The sequence below is a fragment of the Microcebus murinus genome, chromosome 15 (genome assembly GCF_040939455.1).
Source record: "Microcebus murinus isolate Inina chromosome 15, M.murinus_Inina_mat1.0, whole genome shotgun sequence".
Lineage (NCBI taxonomy): Eukaryota > Metazoa > Chordata > Mammalia > Primates > Cheirogaleidae > Microcebus > Microcebus murinus.
In genome coordinates this window covers 58,662,111-58,685,600 of record NC_134118.1, presented here as the reverse complement: position 1 = coordinate 58,685,600, position 23,490 = coordinate 58,662,111, and the positions used below count along the sequence as shown (strand labels likewise).

At 34.1% G+C, this 23,490-nt stretch overlaps 1 protein-coding gene across 1 annotated transcript in view; it reads left to right on the top strand.

Moving 5' to 3' along the window:
• Positions 1 to 23,490, top strand: part of AFG2A (AAA ATPase AFG2A) — a 312,707-nt gene that overhangs the window by 35,764 nt on the left and 253,453 nt on the right. The window contains exon 11 of the mRNA XM_012784173.3: positions 22,607 to 22,816. Within this exon, the coding sequence (XP_012639627.2) occupies positions 22,607 to 22,816 (210 nt within the window). The remainder of the gene's footprint in view (positions 1 to 22,606; positions 22,817 to 23,490) is intronic.

Here is a 23,490-nt window from a genome sequence, read left to right as displayed (position 1 = left end):
GAATTTTAGTAGTTTTTTTCTGTTTCAGTGAAAAATGCCATTTGGACTTTGGTAGGCTCTGCATTGATTTTGTAGACCATTTTGGGTAGTATGGACATTTTAACAATATTAATTCTTCTAATACATGAATGGGTATATCATTCCATTTATTTGTATCTTCACTTTATTTCATCAGTATTTTATAGTTTTCAGTTTATGGATTTTTTTCTCTTCTTGGCTAAATTTTTCTATGTATTTAATTTTTTTGATACTATTTAAAGTGTGGTTTTAAAAAAATTTTTTTTCTGATAGTTTCCTTGTTAGAGTATACAAATGCTACTGATTTTTGTATGTAGATTTTTCATCCTGCCACTTTACTGAATTCATATACCTTTTTTATGGTGAAATCTATAGGGTTTTCTATATGTAAGATCATGTCATCTGTAGACAGACAATTTTACTTCTTCATGTCCCATTTAGATGCCTTTTATTTATTTTTCTTGCCAAATATCTCTGTCTAGGACTTTCAGTACTGTTAATATATTAAGTGGAAGTGCCAAACGTGGGCATCTTTGTCTTGTTCCTGATCTTAGAGAAAAAACTTTTAGCTTTTCACTGTTGAGTATGATGATAACTGTAAGTTGTCATATATGGCTTTATTATGTTGAGGTACATTCTTTCTATTCCTAATTTATTGAGAATTTTTATAATGAAAGGATGTTAAATTTTGTCAAGTGCTTTTTCTGATTCTGTTGAGATGATTATATGATTTTTATTTTTCATTTTGTTAATGTGATGTATCATGCTTAGTAGTTTGCATATGATGAGCCAGCAGCTTTGCATCCTAGGGATAAATCCCACTTGATATTGGTGTATGGTCCTTTTAATGTGCTGTTGTATTTGGTTTGCAATTATTTTGTTGAGGATTTTTGCATTTATGTTCACCAGGGATGTTGGCCTATAATTTTCTATTCTTACAGTGTCCTTGTTTGGGTTTGGTCTCAGGTTAATGCTTGCCTCATAAAATGAGTTTGGAAGTATTCTTTTTAATTATTTGGAAGAGTTTGAGAAGAAATTCCTACTTTTACAGTGAGTTTTATACTTTCATATGTTTTTGTATTGTTAATACCTTTTCATTTCAACTTGATAAAATTTCCTTTGGTGTTTCTTGTAAGATAGGTCTAGTGGTGATGAACTCCCATAATTTTTGTTTGTCTGGGAAAGTCTTTATCTCTCCTTCATTTTTTGAAGGCCAGCCTTTTCTGGTGTAATATTCTTGGTTGGCAATTTTATTTTTCTTTCAGCACTTTGAATATATTATCTCACTGTCTCTTCACCTATAAGGTTTCTTCTGAGAAATATACTTACAGTCTAATGAAGGTTCCCTTGTATGTGATGAGTTGCTTTCCTCATGGTTTTCAAAATTCTTTGACTTTTGACAATTTGATTCTAATGTGTTTTGGTGAAGCTGTCTTTATTTTAATTTGTTTAGAGTTCTTTGGGTTTCATGGATCTGGATGTTTATTTCCTATTCCAGATTTGGGAAATTTTTTGTCATTATTTCTTTAAATAAACTTTGCCCCTTTCTCTGCTTCTTCTGGGTCTTTCATAATGGGTACATTGGTTCACTTCATGATGTCTCATAAGTCCCTTAGATTTTTTTTCACTCTTTTTCATTCTTTATTCTTTTTGTTTCTCTGAGTGGATAATTTCAAAGGCTGTGTCTTTGAGTCCACTGATTCTTTCTTCTGCTTAATTGCATCTACAGTTGAAGCTTTCTGTTGAATTTTTAGTTAGTCATTGTGTTCTTTATCTGTAGAATTTGTGTGTGTGTGTGTGTGTGTGTGTGTGTTACGGTTTCTGTCTCTTTCTTGAACTCTTCATTTTGTTCATACATTTTTTTCCCTGATTCTATGTATTTATCTGAGTTCTCTTGTAGCTCACTGATCTTCCTTATAATGATTAATTTTAATTCTTTGTGAGGCAGTTTGTAGATTTCAGTTCTTTAGGTTTGGTTATTGGTGCTTTATTTTGTTCCTTTGGCGGTGTCCTGATTCCCTAATTACTTGTGATACTCTGGTCTTATGCTGTTGTCTGTACATTTGAAAAAGTAGACAGCTCTTCTAGTCTTTACACATTGGCTTCTTCAGGGAAAGCCCTTCCCCATTCATCCCATCTAGTGGTTCTTGCTGGGCTGTCTGGTGAGTTATGTAGGCTAGCTTGCTGCTGGAGTTGTTGGGAGACCTGGTGTCTCAGTCTACAGGGGGCAGGTTTGGTGCTGGGTTAGGATTAGAGCCATATTCCACAGGGGTGGGTTTGGAGCCTGAGTCCCATCTGGTATGAGGGCTGGCCTGGAACCTGGAGCCATGGAGGCTGGCCTGGAACCACAGAGGCTGCCTTAGAGCTTGGGGCTGTGGGGTTTGGCCTGATGCTGAGGTGAGCCTAGAGGTTAGGACCATAGTGGTGGGCTTAGAGCCTGAGTCCAGCTTGAGGCCGTGGTGCCTGGTTTGGAGTCTGGGTCTGCCAGATGTAAAGCCTAGAGCCTGAGTTTACAGGGATCCAGCCTCTGGGGCTATGTGTCCTGCCCTCAGGCTGGGGTACATCTAATGCTGGAATTATGACAAGGTCAGATGCTTACCTGACTGTCCTTCCTCACAGAGAGTATGTCTCTACACGTTGCGCTGCCAGGGCTTGGGTGTGGGATGAAGCGGGTAATGTGAAATTGTCCTCTCTAGCCATCTTCAATGCAAGTTTTCTTATTTTTGTTCTCTATCCAGGTGCTCTGATCTCTTATTTGAATTTCTTAGCTATTGTGAAGGTTATTTTCATGAGTGGACAGTTAGTTGTTGAAATTTTCTGCGAGGGAAGAATGGTAGAAAGTCCTATTCTGCTATATCAGCATCATCATTTTCCTCTCAGTCATAGACTTTCTTGCAAAAGCTCTAACATTACAATTATTTAAAACTTAGAGCCTTGTTGGAGAGTCAGGCATAGTTTGTATACTTTGCCTCATATTATGTAGGCATTTCAGTATCTAGTTTTCCTGGTCATTGACTAGTGTTTTAAAATTGTTGTTAGCTAAAAACAAAACAAAACGAAAACAAAGGAAACTAAAAGATATCGAATCAATGGAGTAGACTATGTGGAATGATATGGATTTATTTTCATTTTTTACAGGTAACAGTTCCTTGAAAAATGTGTTTTGTGGTCAAACAAGTTTGGGAAATGCTGGTTTAAATAAAAACAATTGTTTCTTTGCTGTTGGACTTCTCAGCCTTTTAATATGCTAATATACATTATGAGATGATAAAAAAAAGAGTTGTTTTATGGAAATATAGTTGGCCACGGACCATGGGGAGCAGAGGCTTTTTGCATTTTGCAATGGATAGATTATAATAAATGACCACAAATTCTTCTCATCACTGTGTTTGCCCTTATGTGTTATGGCTTTGTACTCCTACTATAAAAGATGAAAATTACTTTTTCCAGCCTTTGAGTCTGTACCTGGCCATATAACTTTCTTTGGCCAGTGTGATATGAGGAACATGATACAAGCAGCCTTGAAAGTGGTTGGGGCTTGCCTTCCCTTGCTGCTCTTTGAAATCCTGCATTAGCTTGGTCCAGAAATCTTTACTAGCTTCTAGGGGATGAGAGACTCTGGAGCAGTGACCCTCCTAGCTAAGATCCCCTCAGTCCAATCATCCTACAAATTGCCAAACATGTGACACCATCCTAGACCATCCCACCCCAACTGAAGTTTGCCTGGATGTGAAGAATTATCCACTTAACCCTTAGAACTGCCAGAAATAATATGTGTCTATTGCTTTAAGCCACTAAATTTTGGGGTAGTTAGCAAAACTAAATGATGCATATAGTTCTTAACTTCTTATATAATACAATTGTTTTATAAATTTAGACTGAGAAACAGTACCCTAGAGATAGGAACATCCCCTAGTACTTGCCACTAGAGTTGATGCTACTTTATGTAGTTCTGAATTCTTTTTGAAACATTTTCAAATTCACTATTGAACTTTAATAACTTAATTTTGGGGCTTCTCAAAAGTTCTGTAGCAGAATATGCTTATTTAGTATATGTAATTTGACAAATGGAATTATGGACCAATGAATGATTGATGTTGGGTTGGTAGAAACTTTTCATTTCTCTAGAATTTAAGGTCTAAATTTTAAGCTGATTGTTATGAATATTTTTATTTGTCATATTTATCTATACTTTATTGGCTACTGTTGCATAATATAATGGGTGAGATAGAATATAATCATCAAATGACAACACTTGTGAAAATTTTAGGTAATAGTTATAAATCAACTACACCAATCAGAAACACTTTAGAGTTTAAGATGTTTAGAAACTAAAGGAACACAAGGTAATGTTTTAAACTTAAAATTACTGCCAATAGAAAATGTGTTTAAACAGTGTCTGTCCACTCTTGGAATTGCTAAACTGATTTATTCATCATAGGAACTGGTACTGCAACTGCATATGTAATTACTATAATGAAAGATTTTTTTTCCTTTATTTTCCTTTAATACAGTATTTACAATCCATGGACTTGTGCCATTTTCCATTTGGCACTTTATTATTTGGCACAAGGCCATGGTGTACTGTGATGTTACTCATGAGCTCTGGTGTGATTAACATTGGTGAAAGTACTTTTTTTACACTGCCTTTATGCTCCCTTCAGATTGTAAAAATTTTCCTGAGAAGTCAACATTTCTATAATTGGATTCCTAAAATTCAGTTTTCTGATTTCTGACTATTATATCTACAAAAATATCTCCAAATTATTTCTGTGGAAGGTTTAATACTTGTTTTGTTATAGAAAACCTATTTCAACTGGCCTGTTATGAGTATTTTAAAAATAGTAAATTGGGCATTCAGCATCGTTTGAAAAAAGATTTTAGTAGTGAAATTAAATCTTCTAAATCACACTTGCCTAGTTATATTTAAGTTTGAAAGAAAAGTGCTAAGATGGAAATGTTGCCAATTACAGTATAATGTAATACATTATTAATTTTAGGAGACCACAAGTGTTAGCCACTTGCTTAAATGTAATGTTTCCCTTTTTTGGAGTTTCTGAATTGGTCATTACAAGGACATTAAAGTCAAATGCATTTTTTTGTTTTTACTGCAGAAATCCTTAGAATCTATGAATATGCTAATATTCATTATGAAATTCCAGTTTTCTCACCAGAGATGACAACTATTAATATTTTATTATAATTTCTAAAATATTTTTTCTTTGCTTATAAGTATTTTAATATAGTTAATCTTAGGACATATATAGTTTTATATTCTGTTCTTTTCACTTTAAATTACATAGTAAATATTTTACCTTAAAGTTTGTTGACAAACTTCTTTTTAAATTACTGCATAGTGCACATTTATATGGATAAACTGTAATTGTTTTATCTTCCACTCTCAAATATTTAGACTTTTTTCTTTTTTCTCCATACTATTGTTATAAAGATATTTCTGTGTAATTCTTTGCTTTTGTAATTCCTAGAAGTGGAATTACCAGACTTAAATATGTGATTTTTGAAACTTGTGGCAAATATCATAAAGTTCTGTGTTTCCCATCCCCTCCCCAGAAAAGTTATGATTTATAATCATAAAATTTAAAATTATAAAACGTTTAAGCAGAAACTGATTTTCACTTTGGGTTTTTTTTTCTCTTTTTACTTTTCACTAGAGTTTATTTCTTTGACTTTTGAAAAGATCCTTACTATGATAAATGATAGTGAATAATGTTTATATAAATATATTTTAAACACAAAATAAAAATAATTATGAATTATATATCTTTTATTTCCTATAAAAATGTTAAATTTTTAGATAAAGAGTTTAGTTTGTCTGTTACTTTCAATGTATTTTACTTTATATGAGAGTAGAGGTTATTTTTTTATCTTTACTACTTAGCATATGACTAGCACATAGTAGATGCTTAGTCAGTATTTGTTGAATGAATGAGTGATTTTTATGAAAAAAAACCACATTAAATGGTGAATTTCAGATTTTTATGAAAATGAATATCCATCCTTTTTGTTTACCAAGGTCTATTATTATTAATGCCATCATGTAGTTTTCTTCACATTGTTCATATTTTTAAACCAACTGATTTCTTTAGTGAATTTTAATCGTTGTTCAGTGAATTTAACATTTTTAGAAATAAAATGCCTTTAATAATGCTAATCTCTTTACTCTGGAAGGTTATAGAGAAGTCCTTCATGTTTTCCACAGAAGCATATAATAAAATTCTCATTTTATTAAGATAAAGAAAAAAATTATAATGCTTTTAATACAGGCATTTCCTGGGTTATGGATGACTCAATTTACAGCATTCTGTATTTACAAATGGGCTCCCAAGGCTCTCTGTAAGGATAATTTATAATTAAAAAATTAATAATTTTAGGAACTAGTTTCTTCCACGCATGTAAATGCATCTACATGGTGTAAATGATTTGTTGGCTCAACATCTTTATGCTAGCAGATACTCTCATTGTTTATGTGGCCCCTTCCACACAGCATCACTTTCTTGTTAACTTTTTTATTAAATTTTGTGGTCTATGAGAGTCCATTGCAAATCTGGATAAATCTGCAGCAAAGAGAAAGTTGATTACAATGGAAATGAAAGTAGAAGGAAAGTAGAAATAATTAAGTGTTCGCAGAAAGGCCAGACATTCATTGGGAAAGCATTAGGCTTCAGTCACTGACTATTGCAACAATTATAAAGGATAAAGTGAGAATAAAGTAACATGTGAAAGGCAGTGCTTCAATGAAAGCATCAATTATTACTAAGTAGTGTAATGGATTAATTATTGAAATGGAAAGGTTTTTATTGATTTGGTTAGAAGATCAAAATAAGTGTAGCATTCCTACTACCCTAGTGTTGAGTGTTCATACAACATTAGGTGAATGTTTACCTAAATATTCTTTTTTGAAATTTCTCCTATCTCCGATCTAAACTTTTTGTATAACATTGTTTTTATGTTCTGTTTGAATTAAAAGAAAGAGCACAGTAGTTTCTATAACTTATTATTACAGTATAGGGGTAGTGGTATTATTATTACAGTATTACACTGTATTATTATTACCACATATGAGCCATTATATTAATAGTTTGTTGTTTTTATTATTATCATCATTATTATTACTATATATACGCTGTGCATCAGGGATCCAAGTTACATACAAATCCAACCTAAAGATGTTTTTAGGAACATATGTTGTCTGTAACCTGTGGATCGCCTATATTTGTATTTATATATTATCTTTGCAATAAGTCACTTCATATGTACCATAACAATTATTAGTGATAAATGGCATTCCTAACCAATATTACCATCAAGTTTAAAATCGTTTATACATTTGAATCCCCCCACATTTCTGCCTTTAGGCTTCCCCTATTTCAGTTTATGTAGAGTTTTAGGTTGTCCCTTATTATTTGGAAATAATTCATCTTTATACTTTTGATCTTGCCTTTGGATTCTAGTTTTCAGAATTTGGACATTTGGTTCACAATAAGTTAAAAGCCATTAAAAAGGTATGGCTCTCCTTTCATGTGAACCCAATTTTGTAAAGTGAACTGCAGCAAGAGCCTCAGGACTAACTGTATAACCTCAGACCACTTAGTAAGCTCAGATCCAGGTTAAATTTAGAGGTAGTTGGTTGTCAAATTGAGTGTATACCAAATGTCATTAGTTAAATAAACATTCCTCATTTACTCCCATTTTGAAAAGTAGCAGTTTTCTTAATTATATGAATAGTCAAAAGGCTGTCTCTCTCACTAATTACATAGTCAAAATTTACTGCTAAATTTTCATCTGGCACCTTTTCAGATGAACTTAGAACATCAGATTGTGACATAGAGTTAAATACCATAGGATGAGCTCATTAACAGTACATTTCTGGTGCAAAGGTTTGAGTAAAATAGTTTAATTGACCATAATTATATTTCATTCTTCGTGTACCCTTAGGATAATGAGAAGGAATTTGAGTTTCTTTTCTTTAAATACAGTACTTCATTCTATATTTTCTTTATTTTTTTTACAGACTCAAAGGATTGAGAGTTTCTGTGATGCTTCACTAAATAAAAGGTTGCTTTTTTTGGTATAGATAGTACAACCTGTGGAAATTCTATTAATTCCATGTTGGTTCTTGGCAGGGGTTTAGAATTGGGTTTCTTTTGATTTTGCTTCTTGTTGTCTAGACAGAAAAGTGTCTTCTATCACTCCCAAGATCCCAGTTTTTCTTGCCAACTTCTCTTGTGCATTTTTATAGTTTTAAGTAATAACAATTGGACAGGAAAGCACATTTAGGAAAGTAGATTACTTTTAACCAGAAAATAGTGCCAAAATCAAGATTGTAGTCTTAACCTTATTCAATCTTTTAGAAGCTTAACTCTTTCATTTCATTTTTTTTTTCTAGCTAACTTTTCTCAGGCTTTTATAGGAGGAGAAATGAGAGAGAGCAAAAGTTAGTAGAAGGATCATCAGTTTACATTCTCAGTTCTAATCCTGATTAATTTTTGTGAATCAAACAGCCTTCCTCTCAGATTCTAAATGGAAAATTTAATTTGCAGTGATGGATATCTTGTTTTGTAGTTATAAATAATGTTGAAGTTGTAATACAGACATATCCTACACTTATACATACAGTTGATTAGTACTCTATGAATACTTGATGAGTGTTTGCTAAAAGTACTTATTTTCATGTAGGGTAAAGGAGATAATTTACATAAAGACCAATACCCATTAGTAGGGTTAATGTGATTCTTTTGTGGTACCACACTTCATCACTTTACTTAATGCAAATATGGAGTAATGCATACTCATTTGATCTCACCCTTTAATCCATTGATCCCATTATTTCATAGTGTGATCTTTCCAAAAGAAATTACTGATGCAGCTTAAGATCTACCAGCATAACTACCTGTCAATCATCTTTAGAATGAAATCTAAGCTCTTTAGTTTGGCCTCCTCCTCTACTTTCATCTCACATTATGCTCTAGTCTTATTGAACCACTCCATATTTTTGTATGTGTTGTCCTCCCATCTGCCTGGAAAATTACTTTCCAATTTCTTCGTTACCAAAGATCCTGTAACATGTACATGTCGTGCCCCCAGTATGTATGCACACAAACTATACATATATGCCTTGTGGGCAGAATTTTGTTGTGTTCATCTTTGTAGTGCCATTGCTTTGCAAATAGTAATGACTAAATAAATGTTTGGTAAATGGCTGAATAAATATTTTGTGAAGCATTTTGGTTCATAGTGTTACTATTCAGAAATAGTTCTTTTGTCTTTTTATACGTATTTTGTCAGGATTATGTAGAGAGACAGAATCAATAGGATGGATGGAGGGATGTACAGACAGATAGACATATGTGAAGGGATTTATTAAGTAAATTGGCTCACACAATTATGGAAGCTGAGAAGTCTCAAGATAGGCTGTCCGCAAGCTGGAGACCCAGAGAAGCCAGTAGTGTGGCTCAGTCCAAGTCCAAAAGTTTCAGAACCAGGGAAGCTGATGGTGTAACTCTCAGTCTGAGGCCAAAGGCCTGAGAACCCAGAGGGCTGCTGATGCAAGTCCTGGAATACAAAGGCAGGAGAACCTCTGATGTCCAAGAGCAGGAAAAGAAGAGTGAACCAGCTCTAGGAGAGAGAACAGTTCACATTTTCTCTGCCTTTTTGTTCTATCCAGGCCCCAGCAAATGGGATGGTACCTACCCACATTGAGGGCTGATCTTCCTCACTCAGTCCATAGATTCACATGCCAGTCTCTGTGGAAATACTTTCACGGACACACTCAGAAATAATGTTATATCAGCTACCTAGATATCTTTAATCTAGTCAAATTGACACCTGAAATTAATCATCATACTATATAAAAATATTGTTAACTACTTTATTGAGATGTAATTCACATACCAAATAATTCACTCATTTAAAGGGTACAATTCAGTGGTGTTTAGTATATTCACAGAGTTGAGTAACCATCACCATAGTCAATTTTAGAACATTTTCATCATCCTAAAAAGAAACCCTGTACCCTTTACTCGTCACCTCCCAATCTGTCTATCCCCCACTGCCAGCTTTAGGCAATCATTTAGATTTGCCTGCCTATTCTGGACATTTCATATAAATGAAATCATAAAATATGTGGCTCTTTGTGAGTGGCTTCTTTTTCTTACCATAAGTTTTTCAAGGTTGAAATATATCAGTACTTCATTCCTTTAATTGTTAAATAATATTTCATTGTATGGATATAGCACATTTGATTTATCCATTCATCATTTGTTGAACAGTGGGATGTTTCTGTTTTTTGGCTGTCATGAATAATGCTGTTATAAACATTCATGTACAAGTTTTTCTTTGAACACTTATTTTCAGTTTTTTGGAGAATATTCTAGGTGTGGAATTGCTGGGTCATATGGTAACTCTGTGTTTAAACTTTTGAGGAACTGCCAGTTTTCCAAAGTGGCTGCACTATTTTATATTATCACTAGCAGTGTGTGTAGAGTTGCTATTTCTCCATGTCCTACCTAACACTTGTTATTGCATATCTTTTGGTTAGATATCTTAGTGTGTGTGAAGTTGCATCTCATTGTGGTTTTGACTTTCATTTCCTTAATGGGTAATCATGATGAACATCTTTCCATTTGCTTATTGGTCATTTCTGTGTATCTTCTTTGGAGAAATGTCTGGTTAGATCCTTTGCCCATTTTTATTGGGTAATTTGTCTTTTTATAATTGAGTTGTTAGAGTTCTTTATGTATTTTAGATACAAGTCCTTTATCAGATATATGATTTGCAAGTATTTTCACCAGTTCAGTTGGTTGTCTCTTTCACTTTCTTGATAGTGTCCTTTGAAGGACAAATATTTAAGTCCAATATCTATACTTTTGTTGCATGTAATTTTAGTGTCACATTTGAGAAACCATTGCTAAATCCAAGGTCATGAAGATTTACTCTGTATTTTCTTTTAAGAGTTTTAAAATTTTACATTTAGGTCTTTGATTCATTTTTTTGCCCCTAGCTAGGGTTAACCCTGTTCTTCTATGTGTAACCATAGCATTATAGAAACTCCACCTATAGCTTGGAGTCATGAGAACCATACATGGGAAAAGATTATTTATTTATTTATTTGTATTGTGGTAAAATACACGTTTAAGATAAAATGTGCCATTTTAATCATTAAGTGTATACTGTGATGTTACTAAGTTCATTGTTGTGCAGCCATCACCACATCTATCTCCAGAACCTTTTCTTCTCAAACTGAAACTCCATATGTATTCAACAATAAATCCTGATCCTTCCTTTCACAGTTAAGTATGTTGTTAGGTTTGGGTTTTTGTTGTTGTTGTTTAATAATCTTTATTAGGTTAAGTTCCTTTCTATTCCTAATTTGCTGAGAAGTGAGTTTTTTTTTTTCTTTTTTCTTTTTTTAAAATCATGAATGGATGTTAAATTCTGTTGAATGTTTTTCTGCATCTATTGAGATGGTCATATGGCTTTTCTTATTTGCTCTGTCAATATGGTTAGTTACATTAATTGATTTTCAATGTTAAATTAGTCTTGTATTCCTGGAATAAACTCTTACTTGGCTGTGATATATTAATAGTATTCTTTTTATGTATTGCTAAATACTGTCTGCTAATATTTTGATGAAGATTTTTACATATATGTTCATGAGGGATATTGTCCTATAGTTTTCTTGTAATGTTTTCTTTTTTCTGGTTTTGGTATTAGGATAATACCGGCATTATAAAATGAGTTGGGAAGTATTCTTTCTGTTGTTGGAAGAAATTGGATACAATTAGTATTATTTCTCCCTTAATTGTTCTGAAAAACTTCTCCTTTTTAATAGTTTTGAAACTATCTGGGTCTGGCATTTTATTATTTGGAAAGCTTATGTAAAATTTAATTTTTTAGGTAATATGAGATTATTCCAGTTATCTGATTTTTTTCTTTAGTGAGTTTTAGTGGTTTGTATCTTTTAAGGAATTGGTCTGTTCTCCTGAGTTGTTGAATTTATGGCCATAGAATTGTTCATAATATTCCTGAATCTTTTTAATGTCTCTGGGATCAGTGTGGTATCCTGTCTTTCATTTTTGATATTGGTAATTTGTGTCTTCTCTCTTTCTTGCTTGGTCAGTCTAGCTAGAGGTCTATCAATTTTATTGATCTTTTCAAAGAATCAGCTTTTTGTTTTATTGTTTTTCTGGTTTTGATTCATTTATTTCTGCTATAATATTTATCATTTCCTTTCTTTTATCTACTTAAGGTTTATTTGTTCTTCCTCTAGTTTCTCAAGGTGGGAGCTGTAGTTAATGATTTTAGACCTTCTTTTCTAATATAAGAATTCAGAGCTATAAATTTCTATTAAGCACTGCTTTAGATTCATCCTACATATTTGATATATATTTTTTCATTTCCATTTAGTTCAAAATATTTTTATATTTTACATAGATTGTAAACTTCACAGTACATTGTCATCAGTTTTGTCTAAGCAAGGTAGTTCTTCCAAAGAGATTTAAATATTAAAAAAAAAAAACAGACTCTATATTTACTCAACATCATCATCATTTCCACTTCTCTGTAGTCTTTCATGTAGATTGAAGTTTCCATATGGTATCATTTTCCTTCTTCATGAAGGACTTATTTTAACATTTCCTGAAATACAGGTGTCTTGATCATGAATACATTCAGTTTTTTATGTCTGAAAAAAATATATGTTGTTTTTGTTTTAGAAAGATATTTTCACTGGATAAAGAGTTCTAGGTTGACATTCTACCCCTCATGTTCTTTAATGATTTTGCTCCATTTTCTTCTGTTTTGCTGTTCTTTTCTTTTCTTTTCTTTTCTTTTCTTTTCTTTTCTTTTCTTTTCTTTTCTTTTCTTTCCCTTTCCCTTTCCCTTTCCCTTTCCCTTTCCCTTTCCCTTTCCCTTTCCCTTTCCCTTTCCCTTTCCCTTTCCCTTTCCCTTTCCCTTTCCCTTTCCCTTTCCCTTTCCCTTTCCCTTTCCCTTTCCCTTTCCCTTTCCCTTTCCCTTTCCCTTTCCCTTTCCCTTTCCCTTTCCCTTTCCCTTTCCCTTTCCCTTTCCCTTTCCCTTTCCCTTTCCCTTTCCCTTTCCCTTTCCCTTTCCCTTTCCCTTTCCCTTTCCCTTTCCCTTTCTTTTTTTTTGAGACAGAGTCTCACTTTGTTGCCCAGGCTAGAGTGAGTATCCTGGTGTCAGCCTAGCTCGCAGCAACCTCAAACTCCTGGACTCAAGCAATCCTGCTGCCTCATCCTCCTGAGTAGCTGGGACTACAGGCATGAGCCACCATGCCCGGCTAATTTTTTCTATATATATTAGTTGGCCAATTTCTTTCTTTTTATAGTAGAGACGGGGTCTCGCTCTTGCTCAGGCTGGTTTGGAACTCCTGACCTCAAGCAATCCACCCTCCTCGGCCTCCCAGAGTGCTAGGATTACAGGCATGAGCCACCGCGCCTGGCCGCCTTTTTTTTTTTTTTTTTAAAGAAATCCGCTGTCTTCATTTTTTTTATTTCACACATGTAATATATTCTTTTTTACCCCTATGATTGTTTTTTTTTTTTTTTTTTTCTTTTTTTTTTTTTTTTTGAGACAGAGTCTCACTTTGTTGCCCAGGCTAGAGTGAGTGCCGTGGCGTCAGCCTAGCTCACAGCAACCTCAATCTCCGGGGCTCAGCGATCCTACTGCCTCAGCCTCCCGAGTAGCTGGGACTACAGGCATGCGCCACCATACCCGGCTAATTTTTTGTATATATATTTTTAGTTGGTCAATTAATTTATTTCTATTTTTGGTAGAGACAGGGTCTCGCTCAGGCTGGTTTCGAACTCCTGACCTCGAGCAATCCGCCCGCCTCGGCCTCCCAAAGTGCTAGGATTACAGGCGTGAGCCACCGCGCCCGGCCTATGATTGTTTTTAAGATTTTATTTTTATTAGTGGTTTTAAGCAGTTTGATCATCATGTGTCTTGGTAGTTTTCTTCATGTTTCTTATGCTTTGGGTTTATTAATCTTCTTGTATATATAAGCTTATAGTGCTAATTAAAGTTGAAAAAAGTTTTGGTCATTAGTTCTTCAGATATTTAGTCTGTTTTCTTCTTCCTCTCTCAGTCAAGACTCAGAATACAGACATTTGTCCACTTGAGGTTGTCCTAAAATTGATGCTGCATTCATTTCTTTTTCTTTTATTTTCCCTCTGCTTTTGTTGAATTTTAGGTCCCTATGGCTGTGCCTAGCCATTCATTGGCCTTTGGTTCTTTTTGAAATGGCTTATCTGCTGTTAGTCCCATTCAGTGCCTTTTTTTTTTTAAATTATAAACATTATAGTTTTCTTCTCTAGAAGTTTGAATTTTATTTTTTTATTTTATACTTTCTACTTAGTATTTTCAGTGTGTCCTTTATTTGAACATATGTAATACATTTATAATAACTGTGTCAATATCTTTGTTTACTAATTTTATCATCTGTGTAATTTTTGGATTGGCATCAATTTATTGATTTTTCTACTTATGGGTTATATTTTTCTGTTTTGTTTTGTTTTTGCAGACCTGATATTTTTTTTCAGGTATAAGATTATTTTGTCCCCCCCCCCCCCTTCTTTTTCCTACCTCTGTTTTTTTTTGTTTTGTTTTGTTTTTTATTAAAGGAAATCATGGCTTTGGGGACTGGGATAGAACTTTTCATGTTTCATAATTTTTTATTGAATTGTAGACGTTGTGAATTTTACCTTGTTGGGAGGTGGATATTTTTTATATTCATAAAAATTTTAATATTTATTAAAATATCCTTCAGCTTTTTTCTGGGATATGGGTAAGTTACTTGGAAACAATTTGATCCTTTTGGGTCTTGCCTTTAAATTATGGGACCAGGACAGTGTTTTGTCTAGGGTTAATTTTTCCTCATTACTGAAATAGGACCTTTTTAAACACTCTACCAGATAGCCTATGAATTATGAGTTTTCACTCTGCCTATTGAGAGTAGCCATTATTCCTGGTCCTTTGTGAGCTTTGGACACTATTTCTTCTATTCCTTTTAGGTGTTTTTCTCTTGATGTGTGTGTGTGTGTGTGTGTATGTATGTATGTATTTCTGCGTGTATGTACTGATAACTGAACATTTGATGGGGATCCTCTGCATATTTCAGTGGTTTTCTCCCAGTGTGCCTCTTTTATTTCTAATATAAAAGAGGCATACTGCATACTCTAGTCTCTTTGGCTTTCCATACTCCTAGCTTTGTCTTTTCAACTCAGGGAGTCGGTAGGTTTTGCTTAGGTTTCTGTTGCTACAACCTGCGAACTTTCTCCAGGTAATAAATAAGTTGCAATCATAGGACTAACCTCGTTGGTTTCCCTTCTTTTAAGGGTCATTGTCATTGTCCTTTGTTGCCTTATGTCCAGTGTCCTGAGAGTTGATGCTTTATACTTTTTGTCTAGGTTTTTAAGTTTTTTCTTTTTCAGTTAGGTAAATACATGCATCCTAGTTCATTAATTTTTTTTTTCCCCTTTGGAACTTGTCCATAAGAAGGTTCAATATCTGATTTTAATTTCCTTTTAAAGACTTTTTAAAAGACTGATTAAAAACCAAATACCCTGAAATGTATTGAGTACCAAATTTTATCACATTGGAGATTATCAGGTTGTACTGCCAGGTTTGTTTAGTTTTGTACAGACTTAAGAAAAAAATCTTCCCTACCCATTTATGGGCATATAATTGAATATAGAAGAATCATTGATTAGGAAAGATGAAGTTTTGTACTAATCTTTAAGAAAATTTTATCTGTATAGGTGTACTTATATAAATTAGTATAAGTAAATATTCTGCTGCACGGGTACAATATCTAATGTGTAACTTCCATGCTGTAAAGCTGTGGTCCCTAACCCCCGGGCTGTGGACTGGTACCAGTCCATAGTCTGTTAGGAACCAGGCCGCACAACTGGAGGTGAGTGGCAGGAGAGCCAGCGAAGCTTCATGTATTTATAACCTGAGCTCCACCTCCTGTCAGATCAGTGGCGGCATTAGATTCTACATTATGGTGAGTTTTATAATTATTTTGTTATATATTACAATGCAATAATAATAGAAATAAAGTGCACAATAAATGTAATGTGTTTGAAACCATCCCATCCACATACCTCTGGTCCATGGAAAAATTATCTTTCATGAAACCGGTCTCTGGTGCCAAAAAGGTTAGGGACCACTGCTCTAAGGTATGGAATCATCTCTTCACAGAGAATGTTTACAGAAAGTATGTTCTAACTGTATAATAATTGCATAGTAACAAGTGAATGGCTGTCATGCAGTATAACAATGACATTATCATTTTAGTTCTTATAAGTTTGAGGAATTCTCTGACTTGACATTTTTTTTTTATTTCAGCATATTATGGGGGTACAAATGTTAAGGTTATGTATATTGGCCATGCCCACCCTACCCCCTCGAGTCAGAGCTTCAAGGGTGACCATCCCCCAAACGTTGCACCTCTCACTCATTATGTTTGTATATACCCATCCCCTTCTCCCCCCTCCCAACCGCCCAACACCCGATAAATGTTATTTCTATATGTCCACTTAGGTATTGATCCATTAATACCAATTTGCTGGTGAGTACATGTGGTGCTTGTTTTTCCATTCTTGAGATACTTCATTTAGTAGAATGGGTTCCAGCTCTGTCCAGGAAAATACAAGAGGTGCTATATCACTGTTGTTTCTTAAAGCTAAATAGTACTCCGTGGTATATATATACCACATTTTATTAATCCACTCATGTATTGATGGGCACTTGGGTTGTTTCCACAACTTTGTGAATTGTGCTGCTATAAACATTCAAGTTCTGGTGTCTTTTTTGTCATTTGATCATTTGGGTAGATGCCCAGTAGTGGAATTGCTGGATCAAATGGTAGATCTACTTGTTATCGCTTTAAGGTATCTCCATATTGCTTTCCACAGAGGTTGAACTAGTTTACAGTCCCACCAACAGGGTAGGAGTGTTCCTATCTCTCCGCATCCACGCCAACATTTATTGTTTGGGGACTTTTTGATAAAAGCCATTCTTACTGGAGATAAGTGATATCTCATTGCAGTTTTGATTTATATTTCCCTGATGATTAGACATTTTTGATAGTTATTGTTAACACTGCTTTTATTTGTCATATTTAGCATTCACACATTGTATGCATTATATATGTATGAGTGTATGTGTGTTGTTTTTGTGTATATATGTATATTCTCTTGCTAAAGGCATAACATGTAAACTGATCTGATTAAACCATTTATTCAGTAACCTTATTGACACATCTGCTAACTATTTGTTCCCAATTTTCTATATTTAGTTTGAGACTAACCTCTTTAAAACTTTACTAGAATGTTTATTTTTATGAGAGATATGTTAAAGTATTTAGAGAGAATGAACATGATATCTGCAGCTTACTTTTAAAAGGTTCAACAGAAAATTCAAAGATTGATAAAGTATGTGTGTGCATATAGTATTTGTCTATATGTGTGTTGTAGAAAGAACACAAGCACATACTAAAGCAAATGTAGCAAACATTTAAAATTGGTAAATTTTGACAGAGTATATAGACATTATATTGAGTATATGTCTCAAATTTTTCAAAATGAAATTTATAAATTAAAGAAAAAGAAAAGATTAAAGGTACCAGAGAGTACAAGCAGGAGCTACCCATCAAGATATGGCAGTTCTGTTACACTTCTGCCTAAAGGAGGCCCAGTTATACCTTCTGGTAAATAGTACATTTGATTCTGCCAGTGATAGCTGGATATTAGGAGGCCCTTAAGCTCACGTATATTGGTCTTGAGTTTAATTTTTAATTTTATCAATTGGTAAGATTAGAAATCAGAAAAAAGAAAGGCAAAATAAAACCCTAGGCTGATGATGCTGAAGGGAAACTTATAAACTTATTGCTGGTGTCATTAAAATAGAGAAAATGGTTGGGTTAGCAAACTGGCATTATACAAGATACCTGTAAATAGTCATGCCTTTTAATCAGTAATTTTTTTTTTTTTTAAATTTCAGGGTATTATGAGGGCACAAACATTTTGGTTACATTTTTTTGTCTTTGCCTCACCCAAGCAAGGGTTAGAAGCATGCCCTTCCCCTCTACAATGCTCACCGTGTTCTTTAGTTGTGAGTTTATTCCCCCCAACCCCCTAATCCCTGGAGAATATTACTACCATGTGAGCACCATAGTGTTAGTACCAATTTGATGGCTAGTACAAATGGAGCCTATTCTTCCAATCATGTGATACCTCACTTCGGATAATGGGCTCAAGCTCAATCCAGGAAAATATAAGAGGTGGTAGATCACTGTCGTTTCTTATAATTGAGTATTATTCCATTGTATACATATATCAAATTTTAATAATGCACTTATGAATTGATGGGCACTTGGGTTGTTTCCACATGCTTGCAATAGTGAATTGTGCTGCCATAAACATTCGGGTACAGATGTCTTTTTTTATAGAATATCTTTTGCTCTTTTGGGTAGATTCCTAATAGTGCTATTGCTGGATCAAATGGTATTTCTGTTTTTAGTTCTTTGAGGTATCTCCAAATTCTTTTCTACAGAGGTTGCAGTAATTTACAGTCACCAGCAGTGAAGGAGTGTTCCTATCTCTCCACATCCTTGCCAGCATTTATTGTTTGGGGATTTTTTGATAGAGGCCAATCTCACTTGGGTTGATATCTCATTGTGGTTTTGATTTGCATTTCTCTAATGATTAGAGATGTTGAACATTCTTTTATATGTTTGCTGGCCATTATTCTGTCTTCTTTTGAAAAGTTTCTGTTTGTTTCCTTTGCCCATTTATTGATGGGGTTGTTTGATTTTTTTTATGTTGATTTTTTTTTTTTAAGTTCTAGATAGATTCTTGTTATCGGACCTTTATTGGATGTGTAGAGAGCAAATAGTTTCTCCCATTCTGTAGGCTATTTGCTCTAATGATAGTTTCCTTGGCTGTGCAAAAGCCTTTCAATTTGATTAGATCCCATTTATTTGTTTTTATTGCTGCAGTGATTGCTTTGGGGTCTTCTACAAAAATTCTTCGCCTAGGCCGATGTCTGAAAGCATCTTCCCAACATCTTCTAGAATTCTTAAGGTTTCATGCCTTAGGTTTAAGTCTGTTTTCCATCTTGAATTGATTTTTGTGAGAGGTGAGAAGTCCGGATCCAGTTTCATTCTTCTGCGTGTAGCTGTCAAGTTTTCCCAGCACCATTTATTGAAAAGAGATTCATTTCCCCAATGTGTATTTTTGTCTGCTTTGTCAAAGATTAGATTACTGGATGTGGATGGTTTGTCTCTGTTCTTGTGCCAGTACCATGATGTTTTAGTTATTATAGCCTTGTAGTACAGTTTGAAGTCTGGTAGACTGATACCTCCCAGTTTGTTCTTTTTACTTAAGATTGCTTTGGCTATACGAGGTCTTCTCTGGTCCATACAAAGTGTATCATTATTTTCTCCAGATCTGTAAAGAATGACGATGGTACTTTGATAGGGATTGCATTAATTCTGTCAATCACTTTAGGTAGTATGGACATTTTAACGATATTGATTCTACCAATCCATGAGCAAGGTAGATTTCTCCATCTGTTTACATAATCTACAGTTTCTTTTCTTAGTGTTTCGTAGTTATCCCTGTATATGTCTCTCACATCTATTGTTAAATATATTCATAGATATTTAATTTTCTTTGAGGCTATTGTAAAAGGTATTGTGTTTTTGATTTGAGTTTCGGCTTAACTGTTACTGGTGTATATGAATGTCTCTGATTGGTGTGTATTGATTTTGTAACGTGAGACTTTACTGAATTCATTTATCAATTCTAGGAGTCTCTTAGATGAATCCTTGGAGTTTTCTAGATATAATATCATATCATTGGCAAAGAGTGAGAGTTTGATCTCATCTGCCCCCATTTGGATGCCCTTAATACCCCTGTCTTGTCTAATTGCTGTAGCAGGGACTTTGAGCATTATGTTGAGTAGAAGTGGAGATAGTGGGCAAGTTTGTATAGTTCCTGTTCTAAGTGGGAATGGTTTCAATTTTTCCTCATTCAATATGATATTGGCCATGGGTTTGTCATAAATAGATTTGATTATTTTAAGGTATGAGTCGTCTCTATAATCCAGTAATCTTACTTCTTAAAATCTCAAGAAAGCAACTTAGAAAAATTAAATAAATCTGATCTCAGGATTATGGTTGATAATATAACATTCTTCTGGATCTGTGAACAGAAAACAAAAACAACAAAATCCCCCCACTAAACCACGTAAGTTCATATGAAAAAAGTAATCTTTTCCTCATATTAACAAGCAAAACCCTCTCTTCTCCTTTGGATTTGTAAATTATCTGTTATCTGGCATTTCTTCCTGCTTCTTCCTCTTCTACATCTTTTTTTTTTTTTTTTTTTTTTTTTTTTTTTTTTTTGAGACAGAGTCTCGCTTTCTTGCCTAGGCTAGAGTGAGTGCCGTGGCGTCAGCCTAGCTCACAGCAACCTCAAACTCCTGGGCTTAAGCAATCCTACTGCCTCAGCCTCCCGAGTTGCTGGGACTACAGGCATGAGCCACCATGCCCGGCTAATTTTTTATATATATATATTAGTTGGCCAATTAATTTCTTTCTATTTTTATAGTAGAGACGGGGTCTCGCTCAGGCTGGTTTTGAACTCCTGACCTTGAGCAATCCGCCCGCCTCGGCCTCCCAGAGTGCTAGGATTACAAGCGTGAGCCACCGCGCCCGGCCCCTCTTCTACATCTTAAATGTAGGCATGCCTAATGCTCTGTCTTTGATCTGCACCTCTCTTCTCTTGGTTGTATGAGGTTATCTTGAAATATAAAATTACAATTCTGTCATCTTTCCAGAGCTCCATGTTCTATTTGTTCTGCGTATATTCCAAGTGCTCACTTTTTTTTTTTTTTTTTTTTTTTTTGAGACACTGTCTTGCTCTGTTACCTAGGCTAGAATACAGTGGTATCATCAGAGCTTATTGCAACCTCCAGCTCCTGGGATGAAGAGATCTTCCTGCCTCATCTTCCAAGTGGCTGGGACAACAGGCTTGAGCCACCATACCTGGCTAATTTTTATATTTTTTGGAGAGACAAGGTCTTGCCATGGGTAGCTCAGGGGCTGGTCTCAAACTTTTGGCCTCCCAAAGTGCTAGGATTATAGGTTTAAGTGTTCACTTTTGATATTTTGAATATCATAAGTTCCAACTCTGTGTATCCAAAAAAAATCTATCATATTTATTTTCCCTCCTAACGGTATTCTTGTGTGGTCCATATTCCCTCATTCTGTCCATCATGAAATCTTTAGCTTTAAGTTTCCCTCTTTTTTATTCTGTTCTTAGAACCTTCAACCATAGCTCTGCAGTATCTTTCTGGTATGTCTTCATTATGTGCACATGGTTACCCTAGTTCAAGCTTGCTTGCTTGCTATTTATTTATTTAATTTTTAAATATCTTAATATTTAGTTTAAATATTTAATATCAGTATTTAATGTTTTCTTAATTGGTCTCCCTGCTTTCTGTCTCCTCTCTAATGAATCTTGTCAGAGAAGTCTTCCAGAAACACAGATCAGACCATATCACTTTCTAGATTAAAAACCTTCAAAGACTTATTATTTACAAAGTGTTATCTTGAACTCCTTCATCTCATTCCTATATCTTGTCTTCAGGGCCCTGGGATGCATGGCTTCAACTTTTCTTTGTTTCTCTCTTTCAAATCTTTTCTGTCATCCTCTTTATACTTCTTTCCTTCTCATCCTTTTGTCATTTTGTGCCTCCACCTGACTGTTCCCCTGTTGTAACGTTTCCGAATTTCATCCATCCTTCAAAAATTGGCTTTCAGATTTGCCTTCCAGCTGGAAGTAATCTTTTCTTCCCAGGAACTCCCAAAGCCTTTTTCTTTTTCTTTGTTATTGTAGTTAGTATCCTTCCATTTATATGTCTTTTACTGGTTGTTATTAGTTTGTAAGTTTCTTAAAGTGTGGATTCATGTCTCATTCTTTTCTGTTTCCTGTGTACATTATCTGATAAACAGTTCATACTTAAGAGGTATGTATAAAGAACTATCTTGTTTTGGGGGTATTGAGAAAAAGAAACAAAATTTTGAGGATACTTTATGTATGCCAAAGATATAAAGATAATATATTCCATAAGGATCTAAAAAAAATATGTGTGGAAATAATTTTGCTCCAAAAAAAATAAAGTAGATATGTAGATGAGACCTTGGGTCACTGACTAACTATTGTCAGACAGATGAAACCTGAATTTTAAGAACTTCTAAGAAGGATAGACTTAATGATATGTTCAATCATTTAAACATTTATTAATATATAAGACTTATAAGCAGAAATATTTTGATTTTAAGTGTTTTTGCAATATGCAGTTTACATTTCATTTTATGTACTCCTAATTTCTTGGTATTTTTTGGAGTTTTTTTAAAAGAATCTTTGTAATTCATCAATGGTTTTCTTCCCTTCACAGTTTTGTTGATTGTTTTTTCTTTCTTTTTAAGTTCTCTGTTTGTTCTGGCAAAACCATATTTAGAAAATGTTTTGTTTTTTAGGTATCCTGGTCAGACATAGGAGGACTAGAAAATATCAAACTGAAATTGAAACAGGCTGTTGAGTGGCCCTTGAAACATCCAGAGTCTTTTGTCCGAATGGGTATTCAGCCACCTAAAGGAGTTCTTCTGTATGGGCCACCTGGATGTTCTAAAACAATGATAGCAAAGGCTTTGGCCAATGAGAGTGGACTGAATTTTCTAGCTATAAAGGTAAGGTGTTTAATTTTTTCATGGTTACTCTTTCTCCTGGCCTCCCTCCACCCCCACCTGTAGGAGAACATACAAAGGCATCATAAGAAGTAGCTGGTTTTTATTTATTTATTTGAGGTTGATAGCAATGTAATATAGGGAGAAGAGAGATAAGAAATAAATTAGTGCATGTAATCAATAAATCATGGTGGACAATGAGAAGACTGCCTTGTTTAGTTTCTTCTCAATATTTCTTATACCCATGTGTAACAGAAAGCAGTTTTCTTTTGTTTCTGTGTCTTTTAATTGCATTAAAGACTTTTGCTTAACCAAGACTTAATTATAAGCATGGTTGTGAATTCAATATTTATATACTTAGAATTTTCAAATAGATAAGACACTTTTTATGACAAAACTAGATTCTTTAAAAATACTTTACCAGTCAGAAAACATATGTGCATTGTTTTTATTCTGAACTATATATATATATACACGTTTTATTTGTTCATTGCTCTACTTTCTGTTACTTGGGATGAATAATCTTACTTGATATATAAGTTTTTACATTTCCTTTAGGACCAGATGTTAATTTTGTTATTAATTTTTATGTGATATTATGATATATCCAATTACTAAATATACATTTGTAGAACTTTAAATCCATTTCTGTGGACTATATCACAAAAATACCTACC